This window comes from Melanostigma gelatinosum, assembly GCF_949748355.1.
Source record: "Melanostigma gelatinosum genome assembly, chromosome: 6".
Classification (NCBI taxonomy): domain Eukaryota; kingdom Metazoa; phylum Chordata; class Actinopteri; order Perciformes; family Zoarcidae; genus Melanostigma; species Melanostigma gelatinosum.
The window spans coordinates 3925261-3949443 of NC_136639.1; the positions used below are offsets into that span (position 1 = coordinate 3925261).

General features: G+C 42.4%; 2 protein-coding genes across 10 annotated transcripts in view; one reads left to right on the plus strand and one right to left on the minus strand.

Moving 5' to 3' along the window:
- LOC306778816 (electrogenic sodium bicarbonate cotransporter 1-like) overlaps positions 1-7336 on the plus strand; it is a gene marked incomplete at its 5' end in the record, with an annotated part of 43661 nt that extends 36325 nt beyond the window's left edge. For 3 of the 4 annotated variants that reach the window (XM_079270510.1, XM_079270508.1, XM_079270509.1), the window contains 5 exons: positions 95-268; positions 581-742; positions 1673-1766; positions 2820-2899; positions 4319-4455. In XM_079270510.1, coding sequence (XP_079126636.1) covers positions 95-268; positions 581-742; positions 1673-1766; positions 2820-2863 — 474 coding nt within the window. In that variant the 3' untranslated portion in view covers positions 2864-2899; positions 4319-4455. Of the gene's footprint in view, positions 1-94; positions 269-580; positions 743-1672; positions 1767-2819; positions 2900-4318 lie in introns of all 4 variants that reach the window. The other variant, XM_079270511.1, reaches the window with a different exon arrangement.
- A 3050-nt stretch (positions 7337-10386) lies between these two features.
- On the minus strand, positions 10387-22078 carry LOC306778821 (electrogenic sodium bicarbonate cotransporter 1-like). 6 transcript variants are annotated; one of them, XM_079270520.1, is made up of 14 exons: positions 21811-22075; positions 21171-21281; positions 20574-20748; positions 20346-20479; positions 19953-20227; positions 18747-18808; positions 17701-17886; positions 17469-17582; positions 17033-17194; positions 16201-16379; positions 12664-12736; positions 11733-11801; positions 11247-11420; positions 10387-10934 (listed from the first exon to the last, which is right to left on the minus strand). In XM_079270520.1, exons 2-14 carry the CDS (start codon positions 21272-21274, stop codon positions 10773-10775), a joined length of 1869 nt encoding a protein of 622 aa, XP_079126646.1. In that variant the 5' UTR covers positions 21275-21281; positions 21811-22075; the 3' UTR covers positions 10387-10772. The 6 variants fall into 6 exon arrangements, with proteins under 6 accessions (XP_079126646.1, XP_079126645.1, XP_079126643.1 ...); XM_079270519.1 differs by having other exon boundaries at positions 21549-22075; XM_079270517.1 differs by having other exon boundaries at positions 21493-22075.
- Positions 22079-24183: the final 2105 nt, after the last annotated feature.

Consider the following 24183-nt stretch of genomic DNA (forward strand, 5'->3'; position numbering starts at 1 on the left):
CCCAGCCGGTGACCAGCCGTTCCTCCGATGTATTCATTCATGCGTGCAGAGCATCCTGTCACGCGTACTTCTACCTCTCGTACCTTTCCTGCAGTTCATGGATCGTCTCAAGCTGCTTCTGATGCCAGCGAAGCATCAGCCCGACCTGGTTTACCTGCGACACGTTCCCCTCCGGAAGGTCCACCTCTTCACCTTCATCCAGATCCTCTGCTTGGCCCTGCTCTGGATCCTCAAGTCCACTGTGGCCGCCATTGTGTTCCCCGTCATGGTGAGAGGCATTTGTAGTGATATTCGGCCAATATTAGCATATGAAAGACATGTATCTGTAGGCTACAAATGACCAATAATAGATATATTTAATTATTTGGATGCTAGTGAAAAGTTACCAGTATTCAGTTTCTATGAGCATAAAACTATTCTCACTGTTGAATGTTTTGATAATAGTAGAAATGGAGGCGATAATGAGCGACGCCTCCTCATTGGAGGCAATGGCACCATGTGGCAGTACCTCCTTGGCCAACTAGATGGCGCTCTGAGGCTCTCCCAGTCCACTCTGAGCCGCCTCTTCGTCCGCTTTCAGATCCTCGCTCTGGTGGCCGTCAGAAAAGCGATGGACTGGATGTTCTCGCAGCATGAACTCGGCTTCCTGGACGACGTCATCCCAGAGAAGGACAAGAAGAAGAAAGAGGACGATAAGAAGACAAAGAAGAAACGAGGCAGCATAGACAGCGACGCTGAAGACGTAAGGCTTTTGAGTTTACAGTTTCAACACATTGGTTTTTCTTGTGTTTTACATGACGGCCCTTTTTTTTTGACTGATAGGGAGGCCAAGACCGTTGTTTTATTGGTGTGTTTTATATATTTTATCATCACCGTGTGTGATTATACACTCATTGGATTGTTGGCGTTTTTAGAGTTTGAGTTGTAAGCCATTGAGCACGGAGCTGGAAGTAGAGGTCTTCATGGGTCCACTTGGTTGGGTCGGGTAAAAATGACATTGTGAAATGGGTTCTCTGTTTCCTGTTTGGTTCACTGCATCTTCGGACCAGATCTATTCATCCTCTGGTCAGATTAGATCGGGTCTGTTTTTGGTTTTCTTAAATTCACACATGGACATTGCGGGGTTATTTTATTTTTATTTTCTAAGCGATTCAGATGGAAAGAAGACTTTTAGCTTGAAGCCAGACGGATCATTGGTTTTATGCCGCCGTCATTTACATTTTTAAATGCTTCTTTTAAATTCCACTACATGGTATTCAGTGCGATATAACCGCCATATTTTGGGGGGAATGCACCACACTAAGGCCATATGGTCAAATTAGAAATGTATTTAAAATGTAACAACTATAAACAAACTGTTTAACACAAAAAGAGCCACTTTACAACAACAACTTGAATTGAAATTTGAAACTTGAAATGTTCAATTTAGAATCCAAACTGCGGCACCCGTACTTTGTTGCGTTGCCTCTTTGACCCTTTGCAAACCAGGAAAGTGTAAATCAAGTTGCATCACCACCAGCTGTTTAGTCATCAATAGTTTTTCCTGAAAAAGCGACTCAATAGGAGGATGCAGGTCGTAGCAGCTTTAGTCGTATGAATGCGCGTGTTGATGATTACTCACCGACGCGCCCAGAGGTCCCGTCTCAGGATGTGTGTTTCCTTTCTCCAACAGTCTGACTATCCTTACAATGAAAAAGTTCCCAGCATTAAAATCCCCATGGACATAATGGAGCAGGAGCCTTTCTTAGGTGATAAGGCCTCCGACGGTGAGTAGACCCGAAACTAGCTGCAGCTCTGGAGGGCAACGCGTCTTCCTCGTGATCCCGACTGACTCCTGCTCTGCTTCCCCCGTCAGTGTCTCTGACGTCTTCTTCTGTGACTGAGAGTTGATGTTGCTCTTTCACTAACTGCATGATGTTAACATTCCTTCTTTGCCGTTCACCTTTACTCCAGCCCTGTCTTTTATTTCAAAACATGCATAACAAATAACATTTTCTTCTCCTCTTGAACTTTGTCGTCATGGTTTGTGATGCTATGATTTTATTCGTCTTTTCCCTTTGAAACTCTTGCTTGCTGGACCGAACTCTTTCGACTTCAGTTCATGACTTCAACCCAAGTATCGCTGCTGATTTCATGGAAGGGTTTAAATCAAAGACACATTTATTTTAGCTTCATGTAAAAGAGCCTGTTTGACTGACAGTAGCACGCCGACGTCTAACATTCTCTTAAAGGCAAAGTTCACCCCACGATCAAAGACATTATTCCTCTTAATTGTAGCTCTATTTATCAATCTAGAGAGACTGCTCACAACAAGGTGTGGATTGTCTTGAGTAACCGGGTCAGGATCTCTGGAAAGAGACATCGCTGTTGAGCTTTTCAAATGCAAGCCGAGTGCCATTTAGTCTTATTGTATTTGAGAAAAGGCCGACGTTTCTACAGTGGATACCTCCAGAACTACGCAACTCGCACCAAAACAATCTCAATTGACAACTTACACTCCAAGTAAGAGGAAAGATATGTATTTTGTATTGGTATTGGGGTGAACTGTCCCTTTACTATCTAACTATGTTGTTTAAGTAACAGTAAACGTATAATCGATATGTCGACGATGAGGTTGTCTTCCATCAAAACCCTTTTAGCGGCTGACGTCACCGTCTGATTCCTCTTTGTTTCTGATTGGAGTGAAATCAGCTGCGGTCGTGTTCAGTTGGACTGAACACCTGTAGAATCTGGAGGCCGTCGGTCTGATGCATGTAACACACAGTAGCGTGGCTACATGCACACTTAACGGCTGTTTTTTCCTTTCCTTTGCCCTCCAGGAGAGAAGTCCCCTTCGTTCCTTGACCGACACACATCGTGCTGAGCAGCTTCGCCGCTACCAAGACAACCGTTTGTCCAGGTGAGACGAGGGAGTGTGTGAAGCTCACGTAACGGGCCGAATCAAATGGTACAGGGGGGGGGATAAACCTAAATATAACTGGGTTTCTTTTTGAATTCATTCTTTGATGACTGTGGCATCAAAGGTTGCAAAAGGTCAGATGGCGAGCCAACTATCAAACGTATAACGCTAGTCTGAACTTTAAAGGTCAGCGTGGCTGATGAACTAACCTGAACTGTGTTCTTCCAGCTCGGGCGTCTCCTCTCGGTGGCCTTTAGACCGGCTGTAACTGTTTCTTTGTCCACTTGGGGGCAGCTGCTTCACTGTCATGAGCTTCGGTGGAGACAGTCGGTCTTAAAGAGGCAGAACGAGCCTTGTTTTTCTTTATAGGGGGGCAAATATTTAGAGCGGTGATTATGATGCTCAAGAAGAGATTAAGTTCCTCCATCATGCCGACAACATTTAATGATGACCAGGATCCAGTGTCCTGGTCCCGTGTTACATCACCTGCTCGACGATTGTTGTACCACTGCTGACCAAAGAGGATTGGTGTTTCGGGACAATGTGTGGGAAAAAAAAGCATGTTGGCGTCGCAGAACGTCTGTGATGCCAACATGCGACTGTAATTGGTAGAGGTCACGCTGACGGTTGGCTTTTCTTCACATGGCCGGTGACTAAAAACAGAACTACTGACAGAACTGCAGTCTACGTGAGCTGAACTTTCTCCAGTACAGATTTATTTTCTTTGAGTCAAACATTTGCCTGATATTGTATTAAAGCCTTAATTGTCTCCATGCAGACGAAAAAACTGGCACGTCGTCGTCACATGACAGGAAGTGCTGATACAACAACAGAAACTTGTCTTTTACAATTTACAGAGATGTGTGTGTGTGTGTGTGCATATATATCTGTATATATGTATATATATAGATATATATATATATTTTTCAGCAATGAAGTTTACTTCTTGAAATCAAAAGCATCTCTCGTTGCTCTCCTCACCCCCGTGGTGCTGAAAGATGCACAGCAGCGGCTACTTCTCAACTGTTTCCTTATTATTCATGTTCTTATAATAAAAAAAACTAAATGAAGTGGTTTATGAATGTTACATCTGCTGTTTCTGACCACTTAAAAAAAAGTATTTAATGTTTTTGGTGTTGTTCACGTTGGAGCCTCGCAGCACGGATCAGCTGGTCACACAGCTTGTGAATCCGGATGGATTTTGATTGGCTGTCTGTGTTTTTATTGTTCATCAAATGTCTCTGAAACTGATCCCAACAATGTTGTTCACCGATGTTATTGGTGTGGCGTGGAAGGCCGTCCACTAGAGTTAGAAAAGTTTTAAAATCAATGTATTTATAGTTCTCGTTAGAGCTTGAATTCCTTTAGTTTCATCACGACATCCCAGCATGTGTGCTAACATACCGCTCTGTGTTTCAGCCCCGAGATGAGTCCTCTGAAGCCTGTGCCTCAGATTATAATAGACATGGACCCCGACGACGACAACAATTCATTCTACTGGAAGAGCAGAGGATCCGAAACGTCTCTGTAGAGCACCGAACCACCGGCAGGCGACGCAAGACAACTCTTACTTTACGTTATTGAAAAAAATATTCTTTTTAACTCCGAAATCCAAAAGACTTTGTTCTGAATACGTCACAGAGAAAAGAAGGGAAACGCACCAGAAAAACAAGACACAAGAACACAAGAAAACGTTATTTTTCTAATCGTGAAGTCATTTTAAAAGCATTTCTTTGCTCACAGTCTTCTCTTGGTATTTCCCCTCACAGCTCCACAGTAAACTGATAAATGTGACTCCTCACTCTTCTTCTATGCAACTCCTCCCACATCTCCACGGTAAACGCTGCAGCTCTCTGACCACGCATGAAACGCCTCCCTGCTCCTTTTTTATATGTACGTACACAAACAAATATCTGTGGGGATTTTTATATCAAGTCATTTACTCGAATAACATTTTCCTGCAGCAGGAAAATCATGTTTTTTTGTTTTTTTTATAGCTCTACCTCTTGTTTTAGATTAAAGGCATAATTATTACGAACAAATGCAACATGTTGATTTGTGACGCAGCGCGAGGGTTTTGATATGTTCTCTCTGTCCTGTTGTGGAGTCAATGATTCAAGAGATTCGCTGTCTCAGATTGTGAAGGAAACGTGTGCAAATAGATTATTGTTAAGTTGATTAACAGTTGATTAACAACGCACATTTGTATGTGCAGATGAGGTAAATATTTGTGTGATCAGTTTTTGATTGCTTCACCGTCTCTTTCTCATTTTCTGACTCTTTCTTTCACGTGTGTTCACTTCAAAGCTTTTGTTACTCTTTTAAATCAAATCATTTTATCTTGTGTTTGTATGTTGGTAACTTTTTCTGATGTCCTTTGCTGGTAGAAAACAGTTTAGCGATACTTGATCATCTGATTTTCCTCAGCCAAACGTACTCTAACTAGGAATGCATGTCATATAATCGCTTGTGCTGCACAAACTACTTGACCTAAGTGGCTTATAAGAGATCGATCCAGACGGGAACGCTTATGGTGACGATGTGACGTCAGAGTTCGGAGAAGCTCCGTGCAGCAGGTTTATTTCTTTTTGTCTCAGCTTTGGAGTTATCTGATGATGGGATCACATGTTTCTTTTTAATATAATTAAAGGCTCGATACAGTACTCTCACGCAGCACTGCCTGTGAGTTATTGGTCGCTGTCGTTCTCCCTGTACAGGCCGTCTCTTTGAAGAGCAACTAAACTGAAAGTTACCGGGAAGAAAATGCATCGACAGTTCAGAGTTTATTCACACATGCAGATGCAAAGAGTCCCTTACGAGCCAGACTTTTGCTGCTTGTTTGTGTTTGTTAAACCTTTTATCCAACTGGACTGTTGTTTTCTCATGTTGCCAGTATATCGCTGCACGCTGAAGTAGTTATCTCACAAGCTACAGTACATGTTTCCACGCATCTTTCTTTCTTATTCAATTGGCACCTTGAATTATATAAATAAGATGATTTTTTTTTTTTTTTTTTATGAAGTTAAACCTTTCTCAACTTCTCAAAGTTTCCTCTGGCGCCTCAAGTATTGGTGCGTTTGAGTATGCATGTGTGAAAGAGGCGTTCATTATGAATCCCACTGCTTTTCTTGACCCGTCCGGCGTAGCTGGTTGAGGCGGAGACGATTGGTTAAAGTTAGGCACTGAGCTCGAGTAGTTAGAGTCAGGACAGCCCATTGGTCGGGCATAACGAGTGAGGTTACTGCGAGGGAACTGCAAACTGAAGCCAATGCAGAAGTATCCTAAAACCTGCATTCTCTCTACTGCCCAGCAGGGGGCGACTCCTCTGGCTGCAAAAAGTCCAATTGTATAGAAGTCTATGGGAAAAGGACCCTACTTCTTACTTGATTTGGGACCTCAGTAAACATTGCCAACTTGAGTTTAGGTCTTGCCAAGAAAAGCAGCGGGATTCATCGTAACTCCTTTAAAGAGGCCTTCGTCAAAACGAGCGGGTATCGTAGTCTGGTCGGGTTTTTACGATCATCGCTGGTGTCGTGTATAAACCCATAGACGTGTCCCTCTGACACGGGAAAAAACCCATCATAACGTTAAAGGATACCCACTGGATTGGTCTGAAGCCTCATTAGCATTAACTAACATAGGTTTTTTTGCATGCGATTGTAATTTTTGCCCCCAAATCTTTATAATATTTTAATAGGCTTGTAAAAACCCAAACTTGTCCTTAAAATAAAACATCCACAGTTGTGTTTTTTTAGGACTCAAGCTGCCGAAATGAGGCAATGAGTGTAAAAACACGATTCACTGCATCCACAGTCGCATCCAGAGAGAATGAACCCTCTCGGAACTGTGATTGGCCAGTGTGACCCTCTGAAGCACCCCCACTCCATCTCTGCAGGGCCCACTGGAGCACCGCCTCACTTGAATGTCTGAGTCTTTGGTGGCAGTCCTCTCTGTCGTCGTCACCACTATAGAAGTCAAATTAACCTGCGTGATGAATGAGCCGCCTTCCTCTGGAAACCATGCTCATAAAAACCAAAGTGCAACGAGTCACTTTGTACCGTCCGGCTGTCTGTGTTTGACTTTTGTTTTTGTTCGGTTTTTTCTTCTTCCAGCTCACCAGCCGATGACGTCGTTTATACTCCATCAGTGCTTTTAGTCGACAGCAGCGAGTGGGAACAAGTGCGACTTAATGTCTGGGACGTGTTTTCAGTGGGAGTTGTCAGTTTAAAGTGTGTCGTACTGTGTGAGCATGTCGGGACAAACATCGAATGAAAACACGTGTTAATGATGTTCATTTTAGGGTACGGAATAAATACTCATACCTTTTGTTTTGATTAACTTTTTTGTGACTTTTTAGAAACAGGTGAAATGGTTTATTTTAGAATTTATATTTTTCAAATGAAATGTATGTTGGAAAATAAACAGAATTCTCAAACAGTGATGTTTGTGCTGCTTTTCAGTCCGATGAAGAATAAATGAACGGAAACAACTTTGACTTCATATTACAGTAAAATAAAAACTCATGTTTTCACCTTATTGGAAGACAATATCATTTTTAGTACGATTTTTACGTCGGGTACATAAACTGCAACTTACTTTGTTGTAGCGTTAGTCAATCGATAGAAAACGCAGTGGAAACTATTTTAATAATTCATTCATGATTCAAGCAAAAATAAAGAAAAAAATCTCAGTTCTAACCTCTTCATTTTGAGGAGTTGCTGTGTTTCATTGTTTTATGTGTTCATAAATAAACGTGTTGTTCCTTAGTTGGACAAAACACGATTTAGAGATCAACTTTAACTCTGAACGGGTGTTTTTGACTATTTTCTGACATTTTATGGACCAAAAGATGAATTGATTAACGTAGAAAATAATCGACAATTAAAGTAATTGTTGGTTGCAGCCCTCATGTCATGCAGTTCGTAACTCTGCATTATGACAGTAAAGTATATTCCGATATATTATTATGACTATCAAGTGTCTATCAGACGATTCCAGACTTTCCTTCAGAACGAGCGATTGTTGTGAATCAGGTTCGAAGAAATACAAAGTTAATACTCAACAACTAATTGATTAATGGATCCAAATAATGTTAATCAGCTGTTTTGATATTCAGTGGTGGAAAGTAACGAAGTAATGTTTCTACTTTTGTCTGACAACTTTAGCTACTTTTCAGTTTCAGATTACTGATACAAAATATAATCAACACCTCAATGATGATCTGTAATTTAAGCTACACCACACTAAAGCCCTCCATGTCAGTTTCATAATGATTACTGGTTCAGTAGCTCCCTCTGGCGGCTGTCCAGCTGCATTACAACCTGCAGAAACGAGTCACAGAGGGGGTTCGCATTTTCTTCAGGCTGCAGTTCTTGTTTAAAATCATCACGTGAGTTAAATTAAAGCTCTGGTCCTCTTATCAAAGACGCTACATACAGTACACACTGCTACTGAGGTGTTCTCAGTTCGTGTGGCTGTGTAGACCTCTGCCCTCTGTCATGAAACCATAAAGGAAGCTGTCCATCAATCAGACACCTGAGCAGAATCCAACAAATCAAGGAGAACAATGTAGAGGTTCTTCAGGCTCAAATACTTCCGTGAAACATTTGTATTCTTCTGCTGGTTGTTTAATGTCAGAGCCTTTATCCTTCATATGAAACTGCTTTTATGAATAAAGTTCATGCTGTTGATGCCACTTTTCTCCTGTCGCCTTAAAGCGATTCGATTCTTCAACATTGTAAAAGAGAAGTCATGCTCTTCCTTCTCACTTAAATTTCAGCTGGTCATCCATTTTCCCATAACCTCCTGGTTACATTTCTCCAAAACTTCGGTGGGGACACTTGGCAACGTGCAGGATTCGAACCCATAACAGTCCAGTTACATCTTAAATTGTGATATGTGCCATACTATACTATGATACTATTGTTTATAATGTACTTCATTGTATTTTTAATTTATGGTTCACTGTACTACCACATTTTGATTTCAGACAATGCCTTCTTCATGACATACTGTTTTATGGCATACCATACTTACTGGAACAACAATCAAAATATCACGACATTATGTCGTTTCACTGGCGTCTCCTTGCTCTGAGCTCGTCCAGCGTCATCTCCTTGTCTTGGAGGCGGCTGAGCAGCATCTGATCGGCCTCTCTGTGGTTCTCAAGGGGCTCATCCAGCGTTTTCTGGACAGACACACAATCATTCATATATAACATACCTTGTATCTTTATCTGAGAACCAACAAAGACGACAAACAAGCTCCTTAAATTGTCTGTAAAGTCAGATTCAGGTATTCTAAAGTTCTGTCGGTCAGAGATAATTCTTCTTGAGGTGTGTAGAGTTCATAACAAACTGTACTATGACATACTGCACGACCACTCGTTATGACATTCTGGCTATGATTTCTTCATTGCATACTATGACTTTGTTGACATACTACAACATGTATTCATGACTTGCTATACTGTGGCCTTTTTGACATACAACACGATCACTTTTATAACATACTATGCTACAGCATTTTACACTGTGCCTTTTAAACATCATATATTATGCCTTGTTTGAGGTACGATAATATTACCATTTTGACACGCTATACCGTAACTGCTCTTTCTTTCCACTGGAGGACTTACAAGAGCTGTGGAGGTGTGTGTGTGTGTGTGTGTGTGTGTGTGTGTGTGTGTGTGTGTGTGTGTGTGTGTACTGTTGCAGTGTGATTAATCACAGTGCTGCGCTCGCTGGCTCCATGTGACCTCGGTCCAACACCAACACGAGTGTTTTATGTGATCCACGTTACAGTGAGTTGAGTTCACAGATTGTTGTTGTGATGCCGTTTTGCAGGCTTTTTGGAGATTTGTCATAGTTTGTCTGAGAGGGAAAAGACAAAGATGTGACAACTGCAATGTCAACAACAAGGAAAGACTTTCGTTACATGTAATGGTGCGTTTGATCTCCAGCACAGTTCACACCGAGGGCAACGCGTCTTTCTTTACCTCACTGAGCGCCTCACTATCTCAGCGTTCTCTTAACAATGAACCGTGTGAACGCGTACCAACAACTCACATATGTGAATTCACCTCACTTCTGAACTGTACAATGTTATATAGTTATTTATCTATTTCTATATGTTCTGTAAACCTTTTATAGACCTTCTAATGCTTATGACAGTTCATGCTGATGTTGTTCCATGTGTGTCTGTGGCTGAGGGTCTCGCAGGCTCCTCGGGCTGGAGGGAGTTCCAGGTTGTTCTTGCACATATTGCGTAGACTTCAACATTCTCCACAGTAGACGTGGTTCTCGGCTCCAGACAGTAATCGGCCTGCACGCTCGTAAGGGACTCTTTGCATCTGCATGTGTGAATAAACTCTGAACTGTCGATGCATTTTCTTCCCGGTAACTTTCAGTTTAGTTGCTCTTCAAAGAGACGGCCTGTACAGGGAGAACGACAGCGACCAATAACTCACAGGCAGTGCTGCGTGAGAGTACTGTATCGAGCCTTTAATTATATTAAAAAGAAACATGTGATCCCATCATCAGATAACTCCAAAGCTGAGACAAAAAGAAATAAACCTGCTGCACGGAGCTTCTCCGAACTATGACGTCACATCGTCACCATAAGCGTTCCCGTCTGGATCGATCTCTTATAAGCCACTTAGGTCAAGTAGTTTGTGCAGCACAAGCGATTATATGACATGCATTCCTAGTTAGAGTACGTTTGGCTGAGGAAAATCAGATGATCAAGTATCGCTAAACTGTTTTCTACCAGCAAAGGACATCAGAAAAAGTTACCAACATACAAACACAAGATAAAATGATTTGATTTAAAAGAGTAACAAAAGCTTTGAAGTGAACACACGTGAAAGAAAGAGTCAGAAAACGTTGCTGTCTATGCTGCCTCGTTTCTTCTTTGTCTTCTTATCGTCCTCTTTCTTCTTCTTGTCCTTCTCTGGGGTGACGTCGTCCAGGAAGCCGAGTTCATGCTGCGAGAACATCCAGTCCATCGCTTTTCTGACGGCCACCAGAGCGAGGATCTGAAAGCGGACGAAGAGGCGGCTCAGAGTGGACTGGGAGAGCCTCAGAGCGCCATCTAGTTGGCCAAGGAGGTACTGCCACATGGTGCCATTGCCTCCAATGAGGAGGCGTCGCTCATTATCGGCTCCATTTCTACTATTATCAAAACATTCAACAGTGAGAATAGTTTTATGCTCATAGAAACTGAATACTGGTAACTTTTCACTAGCATCCAAATAATTAAATATATCTATTATTGGTCATTTGTAGCCTACAGATACATGTCTTTCATATGCTAATATTGGCCGAATATCACTACAAATGCCTCTCACCATGACGGGGAACACAATGGCGGCCACAGTGGACTTGAGGATCCAGAGCAGGGCCAAGCAGAGGATCTGGATGAAGGTGAAGAGGTGGACCTTCCGGAGGGGAACGTGTCGCAGGTAAACCAGGTCGGGCTGATGCTTCGCTGGCATCAGAAGCAGCTTGAGACGATCCATGAACTGCAGGAAAGGTACGAGAGGTAGAAGTACGCGTGACAGGATGCTCTGCACGCATGAATGAATACATCGGAGGAACGGCTGGTCACCGGCTGGGTTCTTGGATACTCAAGAGGTTCCTTTTGATGAAGAAGCTTCAAATGCTACCAACATGACGAGTAAGTTAGAACACTGGTTCTCAATCTCTTCGAGTCGGGACTTCCCAGAAGAATAAGGTTGGCGGTCCCGGGATTGGTGGAGATTGACAGACAAACAGATCACGTCACTGTTTCTTAGCCTGCTTTATGCACACATACATAAATCTGTGTATCTTACCTGCACTCCATTGAGAGAGGCGACTCCCATGTACAGGAAGACTCCATACAGCACAGGCATCGGGATGAACTGGGTCAAACGGAGGAAAGGAGATTATTTGGGGTTAATGTGGACAAAAGACACCAATCAGCCATTCCAGCTTCCAGCAGAAGCTGCTTCAGGAATAATCATTCATAGCTGAGCTGTCATCGTAAATCAACCGTTACAACACAAACTGGAAGCAGTTGGACTCCAGTGATGTGATGAAGTGGGATGAAAGGGCTGAATGAGGTTACTGTTTTGATCAGCTAAGATCTTTGGTATTATAACATGAATCTTGTTTAAATGTCGATAGAACCTTTTGTCATCCAGGTTTTTTCAATTTCTGCAGTTTCACAACAAACATTTTACTTTGAATTCTCACCTAAAAGCCAAACAAACACTCGTAACTTTTCCGAATGACATTTTTACATTTGGGAATCAAACTGTCTGTCTCGCTAGAAGTTAATCTATACTCAGATCTTGTTGACCTCTGACCTCAACACACATGGACTGAAGAGGCCAACTGGAGAGTTCAGTTTGTAGAGGAACGGGATTAAAAGTGTTTTCATCTTTCTTCTCTCAGACAGTTCGTCAAGAAAAATCCAAATAATAAAGCTAGTTGTGAGAATAATAAGAAGCCGATGACTTTATTTTGACACATTTGTGTCCTCTTCATGACATAAACACAAGTGCTTTGTTGTGCATGACAACCACAGTAACCTGTTCGGTTTTCGTTCGTCAGTGTTGAGATACTTTACTTTTTGCATTTCAATTTTAGAAGCGCTTTTGTGGTTTATCTGTTAAAACAAGTGACTCTCCAGTGACTGGAATTGCCTGGTGTGATAAAAGACGAAAAGATTAAACTTGAGACACGAAGTGACCAACAACACGAGACAATCGGATTAATTACCTTTAAAATAGGCGACATAAAGACAGACAGTCCTGTGAGGATGAACACCACGACACCGGTGAGCCTCTGCTCTCTGAAAATACAAAGAAGGGAGAACAACACAGTTAATAACACAAAGAAGAGAGAACAACACAGTTAATAACACAAAGAAGGGAGAACAACACAGTTAATAATACAAAGAAGGGAGAACAACACAGTTAATAACACAAAGAAGGGAGAACAACACAGTTAATAATACAAAGAAGGGAGAGCAACACAGTTAATAACACAAAGAAGGGAGAACAACACAGTTAATAACACAAAGAAGGGAGAGCAACACAGTTAATAATACAAAGAAGGGAGAACACAGTTAATAACACAAAGAAGGGAGAACAACACAGTTAATAATACAAAGAAGGGAGAACAACACAGTTAATAACACAAAGAAGGGAGAACAACACAGTTAATAACACAAAGAAGGGAGAACAACACAGTTAATAATACAAAGAAGGGAGAACAACACAGTTAATAACACAAAGAAGGGAGAACAACACAGTTAATAACACAAAGAAGGGAGAACAACACAGTTAATAATACAAAGAAGGGAGAACAACACAGTTAATAACACAAAGAAGGGAGAACAACACAGTTAATAACACAAAGAAGGGAGAGCAACACAGTTAATAACACAAAGAAGGGAGAACACAGTTAATAACACAAAGAAGGGAGAACAACACAGTTAATAATACAAAGAAGGGAGAACAACACAGTTAATAACACAAAGAAGGGAGAACAACACAGTTAATAACACAAAGAAGGGAGAACAACACAGTTAATAATACAAAGAAGGGAGAACAACACAGTTAATAACACAAAGAAGGGAGAACAACACAGTTAATAACACAAAGAAGGGAGAGCAACACAGTTAATAATACAAAGAAGGGAGAACACAGTTAATAACACAAAGAAGGGAGAACAACACAGTTAATAATACAAAGAAGGGAGAACAACACAGTTAATAACACAAAGAAGGGAGAACAACACAGTTAATAACACAAAGAAGGGAGAACAACACAGTTAATAATACAAAGAAGGGAGAACAACACAGTTAATAACACAAAGAAGGGAGAACAACACAGTTAATAACACAAAGAAGGGAGAACAACACAGTTAATAATACAAAGAAGGGAGAACAACACAGTTAATAACACAAAGAAGGGAGAACAACACAGTTAATAACACAAAGAAGGGAGAACAACACAGTTAATAATACAAAGAAGGGAGAACAACACAGTTAATAACACAAAGAAGGGAGAACAACACAGTTAATAATACAAAGAAGGGAGAGCAACACAGTTAATAACACAAAGAAGGGAGAACAACACAGTTAATAACACAAAGAAGGGAGAGCAACACAGTTAATAATACAAAGAAGGGAGAACAACACAGTTAATAATACAAAGAAGGGAGAGCAACACAGTTAATAACACAAAGAAGGGAGAACAACACAGTTAATAACACAAAGAAGGGAGAACAACACAGTTAATAATACAAAGAAGGGAGAACAACACAGTTAATAATACAAAGAAGGGAGAGCAACACAGTTAATAACACAAAGAAGGGAGAGCAACACAGTTAATAACACAAAGAAGGGAGAACAACACAGTTAATAACACAAAGAAGGGAGAACAACACAGTTAATAATACAAAGAAGGGAGAACAACACAGTTAATAATACAAAGAAGGGAGAGCAACACAGTTAATAATACAAAGAAGGGAGAGCAACACAGTTAATAACACAAAGAAGGGAGAGCAACACAGTTAATAACACAAAGAAGGGAGAGCAACACAGTTAATAACACAAAGAAGGGAGAGCAACACAGTTAATAACACAAAGAAGGGAGAACAACACAGTTAATAACACAAAGAAGGGAGAGCAACACAGTTAATAACACAAAGAAGGGAGAGCAACACAGTTAATAACACAAAGAAGGGAGAACAACACAGTTAATAACACAAAGAAGGGAGAGCAACACAGTTAATAATACAAAGAAGGGAGAACAACACAGTTAATAACACAAAGAAGGGAGAACAACACAGTTAATAATACAAAGAAGGGAGAACAACACAGTTAATAACACAAAGAAGGGAGAGCAACACAGTTAATAACACAAAGAAGGGAGAACAACACAGTTAATAACACAAAGAAGGGAGAGCAACACAGTTAATAATACAAAGAAGGGAGAACAACACAGTTAATAACACAAAGAAGGGAGAGCAACACAGTTAATAATACAAAGAAGGGAGAACAACACAGTTAATAACACAAAGAAGGGAGAGCAACACAGTTAATAACACAAAGAAGGGAGAACAACACAGTTAATAACACAAAGAAGGGAGAGCAACACAGTTAATAATACAAAGAAGGAAGAACAACACAGTTAATAACACAAAGAAGGGAGAACAACACAGTTAATAATACAAAGAAGGGAGAACAACACAGTTAATAACACAAAGAAGGGAGAGCAACACAGTTAATAATACAAAGAAGGGAGAACAACACAGTTAATAACACAAAGAAGGGAGAACAACACAGTTAATAACACAAAGAAGGGAGAGCAACACAGTTAATAACACAAAGAAGGGAGAGCAACACAGTTAATAACACAAAGAAGGGAGAACAACACAGTTAATAACACAAAGAAGGGAGAGCAACACAGTTAATAACACAAAGAAGGGAGAGCAACACAGTTAATAACACAAAGAAGGGAGAGCAACACAGTTAATAACACAAAGAAGGGAGAGCAACACAGTTAATAATACAAAGAAGGGAGAGCAACACAGTTAATAACACAAAGAAGGGAGAGCAACACAGTTAATAACACAAAGAAGGGAGAGCAACACAGTTAATAACACAAAGAAGGGAGAACAACACAGTTAATAACACAAAGAAGGGAGAGCAACACAGTTAATAATACAAAGAAGGGAGAACAACACAGTTAATAACACAAAGAAGGGAGAGCAACACAGTTAATAATACAAAGAAGGGAGAACAACACAGTTAATAACACAAAGAAGGGAGAGCAACACAGTTAATAATACAAAGAAGGGAGAACAACACAGTTAATAACACAAAGAAGGGAGAGCAACACAGTTAATAATACAAAGAAGGGAGAACAACACAGTTAATAACACAAAGAAGGGAGAGCAACACAGTTAATAATACAAAGAAGGGAGAACAACACAGTTAATAACACAAAGAAGGGAGAACAACACAGTTAATAACACAAAGAAGGGAGAGCAACACAGTTAATAACACAAAGAAGGGAGAGCAACACAGTTAATAACACAAAGAAGGGAGAACAACACAGTTAATAACACAAAGAAGGGAGAGCAACACAGTTAATAACACAAAGAAGGGAGAGCAACACAGTTAATAATACAAAGAAGGGAGAACAACACAGTTAATAATACAAAGAAGGGAGAACAACACAGTTTATTTGATCCAAAACTGGGAGAGACCAGTACGCACTCTGGAAGACATTAAAGACGTCTCACCTCACACCCAGGAACTTCGGCTGCTCTCCAGGAGCCGATGTTTCGGTTTCCATCTTCAGACTGTCGATGTGAGCGATGGAGATGACGGTGGCGGCTACGTACCACGGCAGACCCATGAAGGAGCAGACAACGAGCAGAACGGCCACCCAGAACAGATCCAGGTGGTAACCTGCTCCTTTCTGGTACAGACAAAAAGCCATGCGTTACATGACTTTACACACACAGACAGTGTGTAGAGCACGGCAGCTAAAACCCAGCAAACAGCTCTTTTATGGTCGGACTATATGATATGCTGATTAAGAGCACTTTGGATCTCGACCGGAGAGCCACATCGCTGGAATCAAAGAAATCATCGCTGAACGTCAGCAGTGGCTCTCTGAGCCGAGCTGTGTTCAGTCACTGCCACGAAACATCTCTCACCCCCACGAGAAGAACGACAGCGATATTTGACTACAGTGTGAAGGTAGCAGTGTCCTGTACAAACTGCAGTACCTTCTGGGGAACGCATTCAAATCACCACTTCACATAAATCACCTTCGACAAACTGAGAGAAAAAGACTCTTTCACTGCAAAGAAACTTGGTTTTGGTGCCGTTACCTGCATTTCTTGCAAGTCTGAGCATTTTACATCACAGGAACTTATTGTGCAAGATTTTCTGCAAAGTCATATGCTTCCACAAATGTTGCAGCCAATTGTTACACAATAATAAAAATCCTCCCATCTGTGGTCTAAGAACTCTCCTCTGCCTCCCACACAGTGAATCAACTGTGTATTAAAACAGGAACGACATTTAGCATTCCAAACATTTTGTCGACAGAAGTTTCATCTTTACCTTCAGCATGTGCTCCTTCCGGTTGACGATGACGGCAGTAATCTGTTGGTCCATGAAGACCAGTATGGTGACCAGCAGGGCGGGGAGAGCCGACGCCAGGCAAACCCACCAGGGGTTTCCTCCGAAGGGGGGCACGAACCAGCCCCGGTTAGGACTCGTTGGCTGTGGAGGAGGAAGATAAAACGGCATTTGTGCTCAACATGCAGACAGAAGTTGTTGCGTTTCTTTCATATAAATAACTTTACATTTCTGCTGCTTACTTTCCAAACCCATCATGTTGAATCACATTCATTTGGCAGATGTTTTTGTCCAAAGCAACTTCAAATGTTTCCCTACACAGAGCACTCTTGGAGTCAAGTGTCTACTGCAATCTTCTTATGTTTCATGAAGCAAAGCACCGAAACAAAAGGCACTGAGGAGGCGGTGAGGGACTCACCTTGAATTCACTTGGCACAATGAGTTTCGGAGTGTCGACTCCAACGAGCATATCGACTCCACAGAAGATGAAGATGGCCAGGATGATGGCAAAGTCACTGACGAGTTTCCTCACCTGGGTGGAAGTTAACACAAGCACTTGACGGAGTTGTTTCTCTGTAACCTGCTGGACACGTAATCAGTTTCAGACAGAGGAGCCGTGGGACTGAATGAGCTTAGTGTGGCCGGCTCACCGTGGTGGGGAAGAACGGGCTGGTCTTGAACTTCTTCAGACACATGGAGCAGGTGTACGTGCCGAAGAACAGGATGAAGGACATGAGGGCGATGTCCGGGACGAACTCGCAGGCCTTCCCCACCAGCTCTCCATTGTACATTAAGCACTCCGTCGTTGAGAGGGACGACCACGTGGCGTTCATCGGCTGCACAGAGGAAACGAAGAGCGTCGCGATTCATAAAGAAATACAAAGGAGCAGCTGCGACATAAACGGAGGACGAGAAGATCGGACGCATAACCGTCGCAGACCGCACACTGTTTTGGAGGAAACGGAGATAAAAGATAAGCCGACTTAGTGTCACAATAACCTCGAAGTGGAAACAACGTGCTTATCAGGCGGTTTTATTGAGGTTGAAGCATCGTTCAACAAACACTTTGTTCTTACATGTTCACGTCATCTTGCCACCTGTGGTTGGTACGGGACTTGTGACCGCATCCTTTGACAATCTTTACGAGATTGAAGTAAATCGGTGAAGTACAAACAGTACTCTTCAGTACATACGAGCTGTGGTTACGTACTGTACTTAAGTAAAGTACCTCAAACCTGTACTTTCTGTTTCCATTTTACGCCACAATAATGGTTAGTTTGCATCTTCATATTATTAAAAGTAAATGTAACTCAACTAATAAATGATGATGCGTCATTGGGGATATACTGAAGCTACCCAGCAGTATATAAATGAGTTGAAACAAGCTCCATCTTTATCAGCTGCAACATTAAGTGATGAATAGTTACGCATTACTAATTATAATCCGGTAATATAATGTATTTGATTCTAAAATGGGCCATTCTGTTGATGATGAGGGCTTTTATTATGCTACGATGCTGCTTAAGGAAAATATCTGAGTATTCTTTCCACCACTGATGTCACATAAACCATCAATAAGAATAATTTTGCATCGAGGACAAACACCAATAGAAAAGTGTCACAGAAGATTGAAATAATGTAAATCCATCTTGTTTTGTTCTCTCAGAGAACGGCGATAAAAACATGAAAGACTTACCAGACCAGTGTTGTTCAAGAACCAGACCGAAGTATCTTCGTCAGAGACGTCTGTACTGTTCTCTGCAAAAACAAGAACTTATTTTTAACATTGCACTTTTCACCCTCAATCAAATAAAATGAGCCTAAAACCATAATAGCTTGATGCGGGTATGATGCTCGGTATGCATGAAGAACAACCCTGTTGAATGGATCTCAGTCGTGCTGCTTTCAGTTCGATGTGGTAAATGTAGCACGCGTGTTATTATCCCAACACAAGTGTCGTTATCACGGTGCCGTGCTCACACTTAACATGTTAGCTGAACTCAGTAAATCAATGCATGTGGAAAATGTCGAGACTTATCCCTGTCCCTCGTTTGCCGACGTTTCTCTCGTTCTTCCGCATAAAACGGCCCCAAAGAGAATTTACAGTAAAAGATATTTCCTTCTTGAGCCATGACATAATTGCCTCCCCCAGCAACGCTGGAGTACACGCGTTCTTTGGGTGCAAAAGCTCTGACGGACATCGACGGAGAGCGAGCTATATGCCCCGCATATTGCAAGAGCGAGCACTAGACGCTGCACTTCCTCGGACTCTCAGCAACACACCCGCCAAGTGTGAAGTCAATCGGATGAACCGTTATCAAGACAGACGGATTTTTAGTTCGATGTGTCAGCTGCTCGTCCAAAGTAAGCGTCTGTTGTTGGCCCCTCCGGGGTTCGCACTGTGCTCTACTGTATGTGGAGCAGCATATTTCTGTGAGTGTGTCATGGAGAAATTTTTGAAAGCAGCAGGGGATTACCAGTAAATCAGGGCCCTCTTCATCTCCCATCCTCCACCAGAACACAAAACAAAGACGCATGCTGTGTCGCTTTCGTCTCATCAGCAGCACTTCAATTTTTTATGGTCACAACACCAAGCTTGTTTTTTTTATTCTCTGTAACCATCACATGATAGAAATATCTGTCCATTCGTGCCAAAACAAGACAAAGCAGTCAATAAAGCTGTAATTACTCCGCACAACCAAACGATCCATGGAAACCTGCAAACTTAACAATCCTCCCTTTAACCCTTCTCATTCAATTAAACTCATTCTTTCCCTCTAGCTGATGTCCTGTATCCTAAAACAGACAATTGTTTAATCAATATACGCGTCTCATCAGCATCCGTGAGTAAAAAAACACCCAATACCAACTTTCACCTGAATAAAGATAAGCATCCTCTCACCTAGAACAGTAGGGGCCATACAGAGGCAGTCATATTGCGTGACATACTCCGTTTTAAAGTCTGCGTTGATGGGATAGTGGTGAGCTAATTTGAGCATCTTCTTGAAGGCATCGTAGATGAAGATGAAGCTGATGAGACAGGAGAAGCCCTCCTCGGTGAACCGGGTGAAGTACTGAACCAGGAAGCTGGCGTCAGTGGCCACGAGCATCAGGCAGAAGAACGCCGACCACAGGCCGATCCACAGGCGGAACTCCAGGTAGTCAAACTCGTTATCTCTGTGCGGAGAGAAACACAACACGCACTAAAAGAGAGCCAGACAACTCTATTTGAAGTTGAGGTTGTATTAGAGAATAAAAGAAAACGAGAAAAAAAGAGAACAAAGTTGTTATGGACCTGCTGAAGTTGAAGAGCAGCCGTTCAAACACCAGGACAGGACCGGTGCTGCTGAGGATGATGAGCGGCTGGCCGCCCAGCAGACAGAAGACCCCGCCTGTGATCGCTGTGCCCATAAAACTCTCCAACACCCCCTGCACATACGGACGGGAACAAGTCAGGGGAGGAGTCGGAACAGAAGTGGTCAACGCTTCACAAGCTGCTGAAAGGTTGGAATGTCAGTCCGACCTGCATGTTTTCTGTGGCGTCCCCCAGCAGACCACCGAAGGTGATGGCGTTCGTCACCGTTCCCAGGTAAATAAACAAAATGGTCGACAAGGCCTGAATGTGAAATGCATCGGTGAAGTCACTGACAAAGAAAGGCGCTTTTCTTTTGATGTCAAGTCGGAGACCCCCACAAAACCTGAAAACAGAGAAACAAAAAGGTGTTGTTTAAACGGGCCTGCCGGGCCTGCCGGGCCTCCCGGGCACAGGCCCAGGGTGCTCCAAGTGGCCTTCACCTACCAACTGTCTCTCAAAGAGACATTTATTAACCAAGAAAAGACACACAAAGAGACACGGAGGACTACAAAGAGATGCAAAACAGCTACAAAGAGACAAACAGCAACTAAAAAGAGATTTCTTTCATTGTACAAAACACGGTCGATGCAACACTGAATCATTAGCACAGTGAGGCCAAATGGTCCAAGATATAGGAATATTCTGTGTAATCAGACACAAGCTTTTTGGGCATTTTACATTTTTCTCTGGTATGCATATCATAATCGCGATGCATTCTCAAATAAAAACTGTTTAAAAATGTTTTTTCCTTTCATAACTTCATACCTTCCAGTGTTCTTTAGCTCGTCCCCACCAGCATGTCCCCCTCCTCCATGACCTCCATCATGAGGCATATCTCCGTTCATCTGAGAGTCTCCTCCTGCATACATGTTTTTCCTAAAATACACAAAAATACACCGTTTTGTTCAGTCTGGCAGAAACTTTACCTTTTTTCTTTGCATCTAAGCTGCTAAAAAGGGTAAAGTGTGCAGCATTTATGGGGATCTGTTGGCAGAAATGCAATAGAACGGCTTGGGTCCTCTTTCTACGGTAGCCTAGAATGGTGTTAGATCCTGGGGTACTTCTGGCCCGATACGGGGCTACTTACTGACTCAGCTCTCTATTAAAAGATTGTCGAGCTGGTGTTCTTGCGAGGGAACTCGCCTGGCTCTGCTAACTGCCGTTACTCCCGACGTCTACCCTGCTTCCTCCGGTCTGAGCGCGCTCGGCCGAGAGACCGGTCCTGGCCCCGGGCGCTCCCACCGGTCGCGTCGGTTATGGCAGCTTCCCTCTTATGGATCCGTGCTCTTGGTAAATGCCAGGTTAGGTTTTAACGGCTAGGATTACTTCTTTCTAAAACCGTAAGGGGTTGTTAAGTGGATTCGGTCTCTAGGATAACCTTACAGAACTCAGTTGTTAGACATACAATGGCTTTAACTTTTTACTGCCACGAGGAACTTTTTCAGTTGTCCAGATGTTAAGAGTCGAGCAGTGGGGAGAGGAAAACCTCCGTCTTTAAATCTTATTGTCCACGAACAGCGGTCTTATTTCCGTGAACAGAGACGAAGTCCTCAATACATCAGTTGCAATCGTCCGTATCTCCTCTCGGTGCTCTTTTGGACGGCACCCGTGTTGAAATCCCAGTTTTTGCCGTTTAAAGTCACTTCTTTCATAACACTTTTGGGCTGTCAGCCCCCTCCTGTTCAATACATGATCCCCCCACCCTCTGGAGAGGGCGTTGGGTTCGAACATGTCCGGACATGTCCAGGCTTCATCCTGTATCATGCCTCATCTCTTTGTAAATAAAAATATACATTCATTCAATGTTAAACACAGCTTATACGCGGATATGTGAGTTATAGTACACGAAGGTCAAAAACGCCAGGTGGGGCACTCTCGCACTCGCCTGAACAAAGTGGAAAATACTAGAACTCTGAAGGATAGCTTTTGCCCCAGTTAGATGTCACATAGTCTTACAGAGAACCAGTCTCAACTGCCTGCTCCATTTTATGCCGTGTTCACACCGGTCGCGTTGATTTTTTGACGCGCGTCGAGATTACATACAAAGTCTATGCACAGACGCGATGAGACTGGCGCGCCGCGATTATGCGATGGCGCCGCGCGTTGGACGCGATTGTGCAGTGCGTTGGACGCTTTTTTGCAGTGCGTCAAAAAATCAACGCGACCGGTGTGAACGCAGCATTAGATATTAAAGTGGGGCAGATGTGCGGCAGCGCAGCGTTATGACCCTCTGCACACACCAGAAGATGGCCAACTTATACAATCATCTATACGCAACAGCGGCTTCTCCCCAAATGCAAAAAGGCCTTTGTGTGTGTGTGTGTGTGTGTGCGTGTGTGTGTGGTCCTCTGATCAGATAAAAGCCAATGTTCTCCTCCAAAGGTTGGGTTTTTCAAAAGATATCTCAAGTGCAGGAGGAAAATTGTGTCCCCTCGTTATATGAAATGCTTCTTGCCTCTTTCAATTCCGTTCGGGTTAAGCTTTCATTTCTGTGTGCAAAATAAATCTATTTCATCGTAATGGTATCTGAAAATGCCTTTCCCCGGAAGACGTTCTAGAAGGGTATTGCTGGCATTATCGCCAATTTCTTCCAATTTAGAGTAAACTTTGGGTTTAGGACATGCTAGGTGTCATCACGGTGATTGAAGTCCTTGCTGCTTGGACATGTCTCGCCGCTCTAAAGAAAGCAACTGCATTTTCTGCTCGGCCTCGAGTCCTCTGATTTTCCTCTAGTATGTATCTGGCATCAATCCCCTTCGTCGAATGAATTCATATTAGAGTTGATGTTGTGCAACATGGCAGCAATTATAGACTTGACATGTCTGTGAAGACCACTATTAGAGCAGGGAACCAGTCACACACTTGATCAGTGAGCACTGAATGAATGAAACATGCCACAGCAGATATGGTAATGTCTCGTTATTCATTCAGCCGAAATGTAACAGATGACAATGAAGTCGGCCTGTTCCAGCTGTGACCAAGCCAATCTGTCACTTCACCGTTCTCCTGCAGTCAGGTCGGATTCATTTAAAATGCTGAACACCATCTGGAATGGAAGTGGAAGAAGTGTGAATGAACTGAGAGATTTTCTCTGCAGGTTACTGCATTGGCTGGTTCCTTTTGATCCGATGACGCAGACAAATTCACTCCATGAAACCCCAAATTATATTTTTGGAGTTTGGTTATTTTACTCTTTTGCGCCACTGTTTTCTTTCTTATGCACAAAAGTGTCTTAAACTCACTTCAGTAAGAAAGTTTCGGTCCCGAGAATTTCATCAGGGATTTAAAGTGATCACTTTTGATCACACTGGACATTTAAAGCATTTGCAATTACACAGACAGAGCTGTACGTGAGAGGACAACTCTGATATATATATATATATATATATATATATATATATATATATATATATATATATATATATATATATATATATATATAGTTTGAAAAGAGCGACACAAATGGCGCATCCGCCTTTATAGAATGTTTCAATGAAAACACCTCCTTTGAACCGGAGCTGCATCCATTAGCCCGATCGCGACCCTTTAACCCTTTAACCCTTCAACAACCACTGACGTTATGCTGAGCTTGCAATACCCGGACAGAGGATGCCAAGCACACACGTCTGACAGTCTCACAGCTAAATCACCGATGTGGTGGAAACCTCCTGGGACAGTGGCTGCGTAATAGTCCACTGCAATGCAACACCGTGCTGCTCACGCTCCCTGACGGGTGAACGACGGACAGTTGACTGTTTTGCACTCACACCTCGAGCGG

Coding starts and splice junctions, on each gene's coding strand:
- LOC306778821 (XM_079270520.1), bottom strand. CDS start 21,274: ATGTATGCAGGAGGAGACTCTCAGATGAACGGAGATATGCCTCATGAT. Junction 12,737..16,200: donor CCGAAGTTCCTGGGTGTGAG/GTGAGACGTCTT, acceptor TTGTATTTTCAG/AGAGCAGAGGCTCACCGGTG. Junction 11,802..12,663: donor TTATGTCGCCTATTTTAAAG/GTAATTAATCCG, acceptor CGTTTGACCCAG/TTCATCCCGATGCCTGTGCT.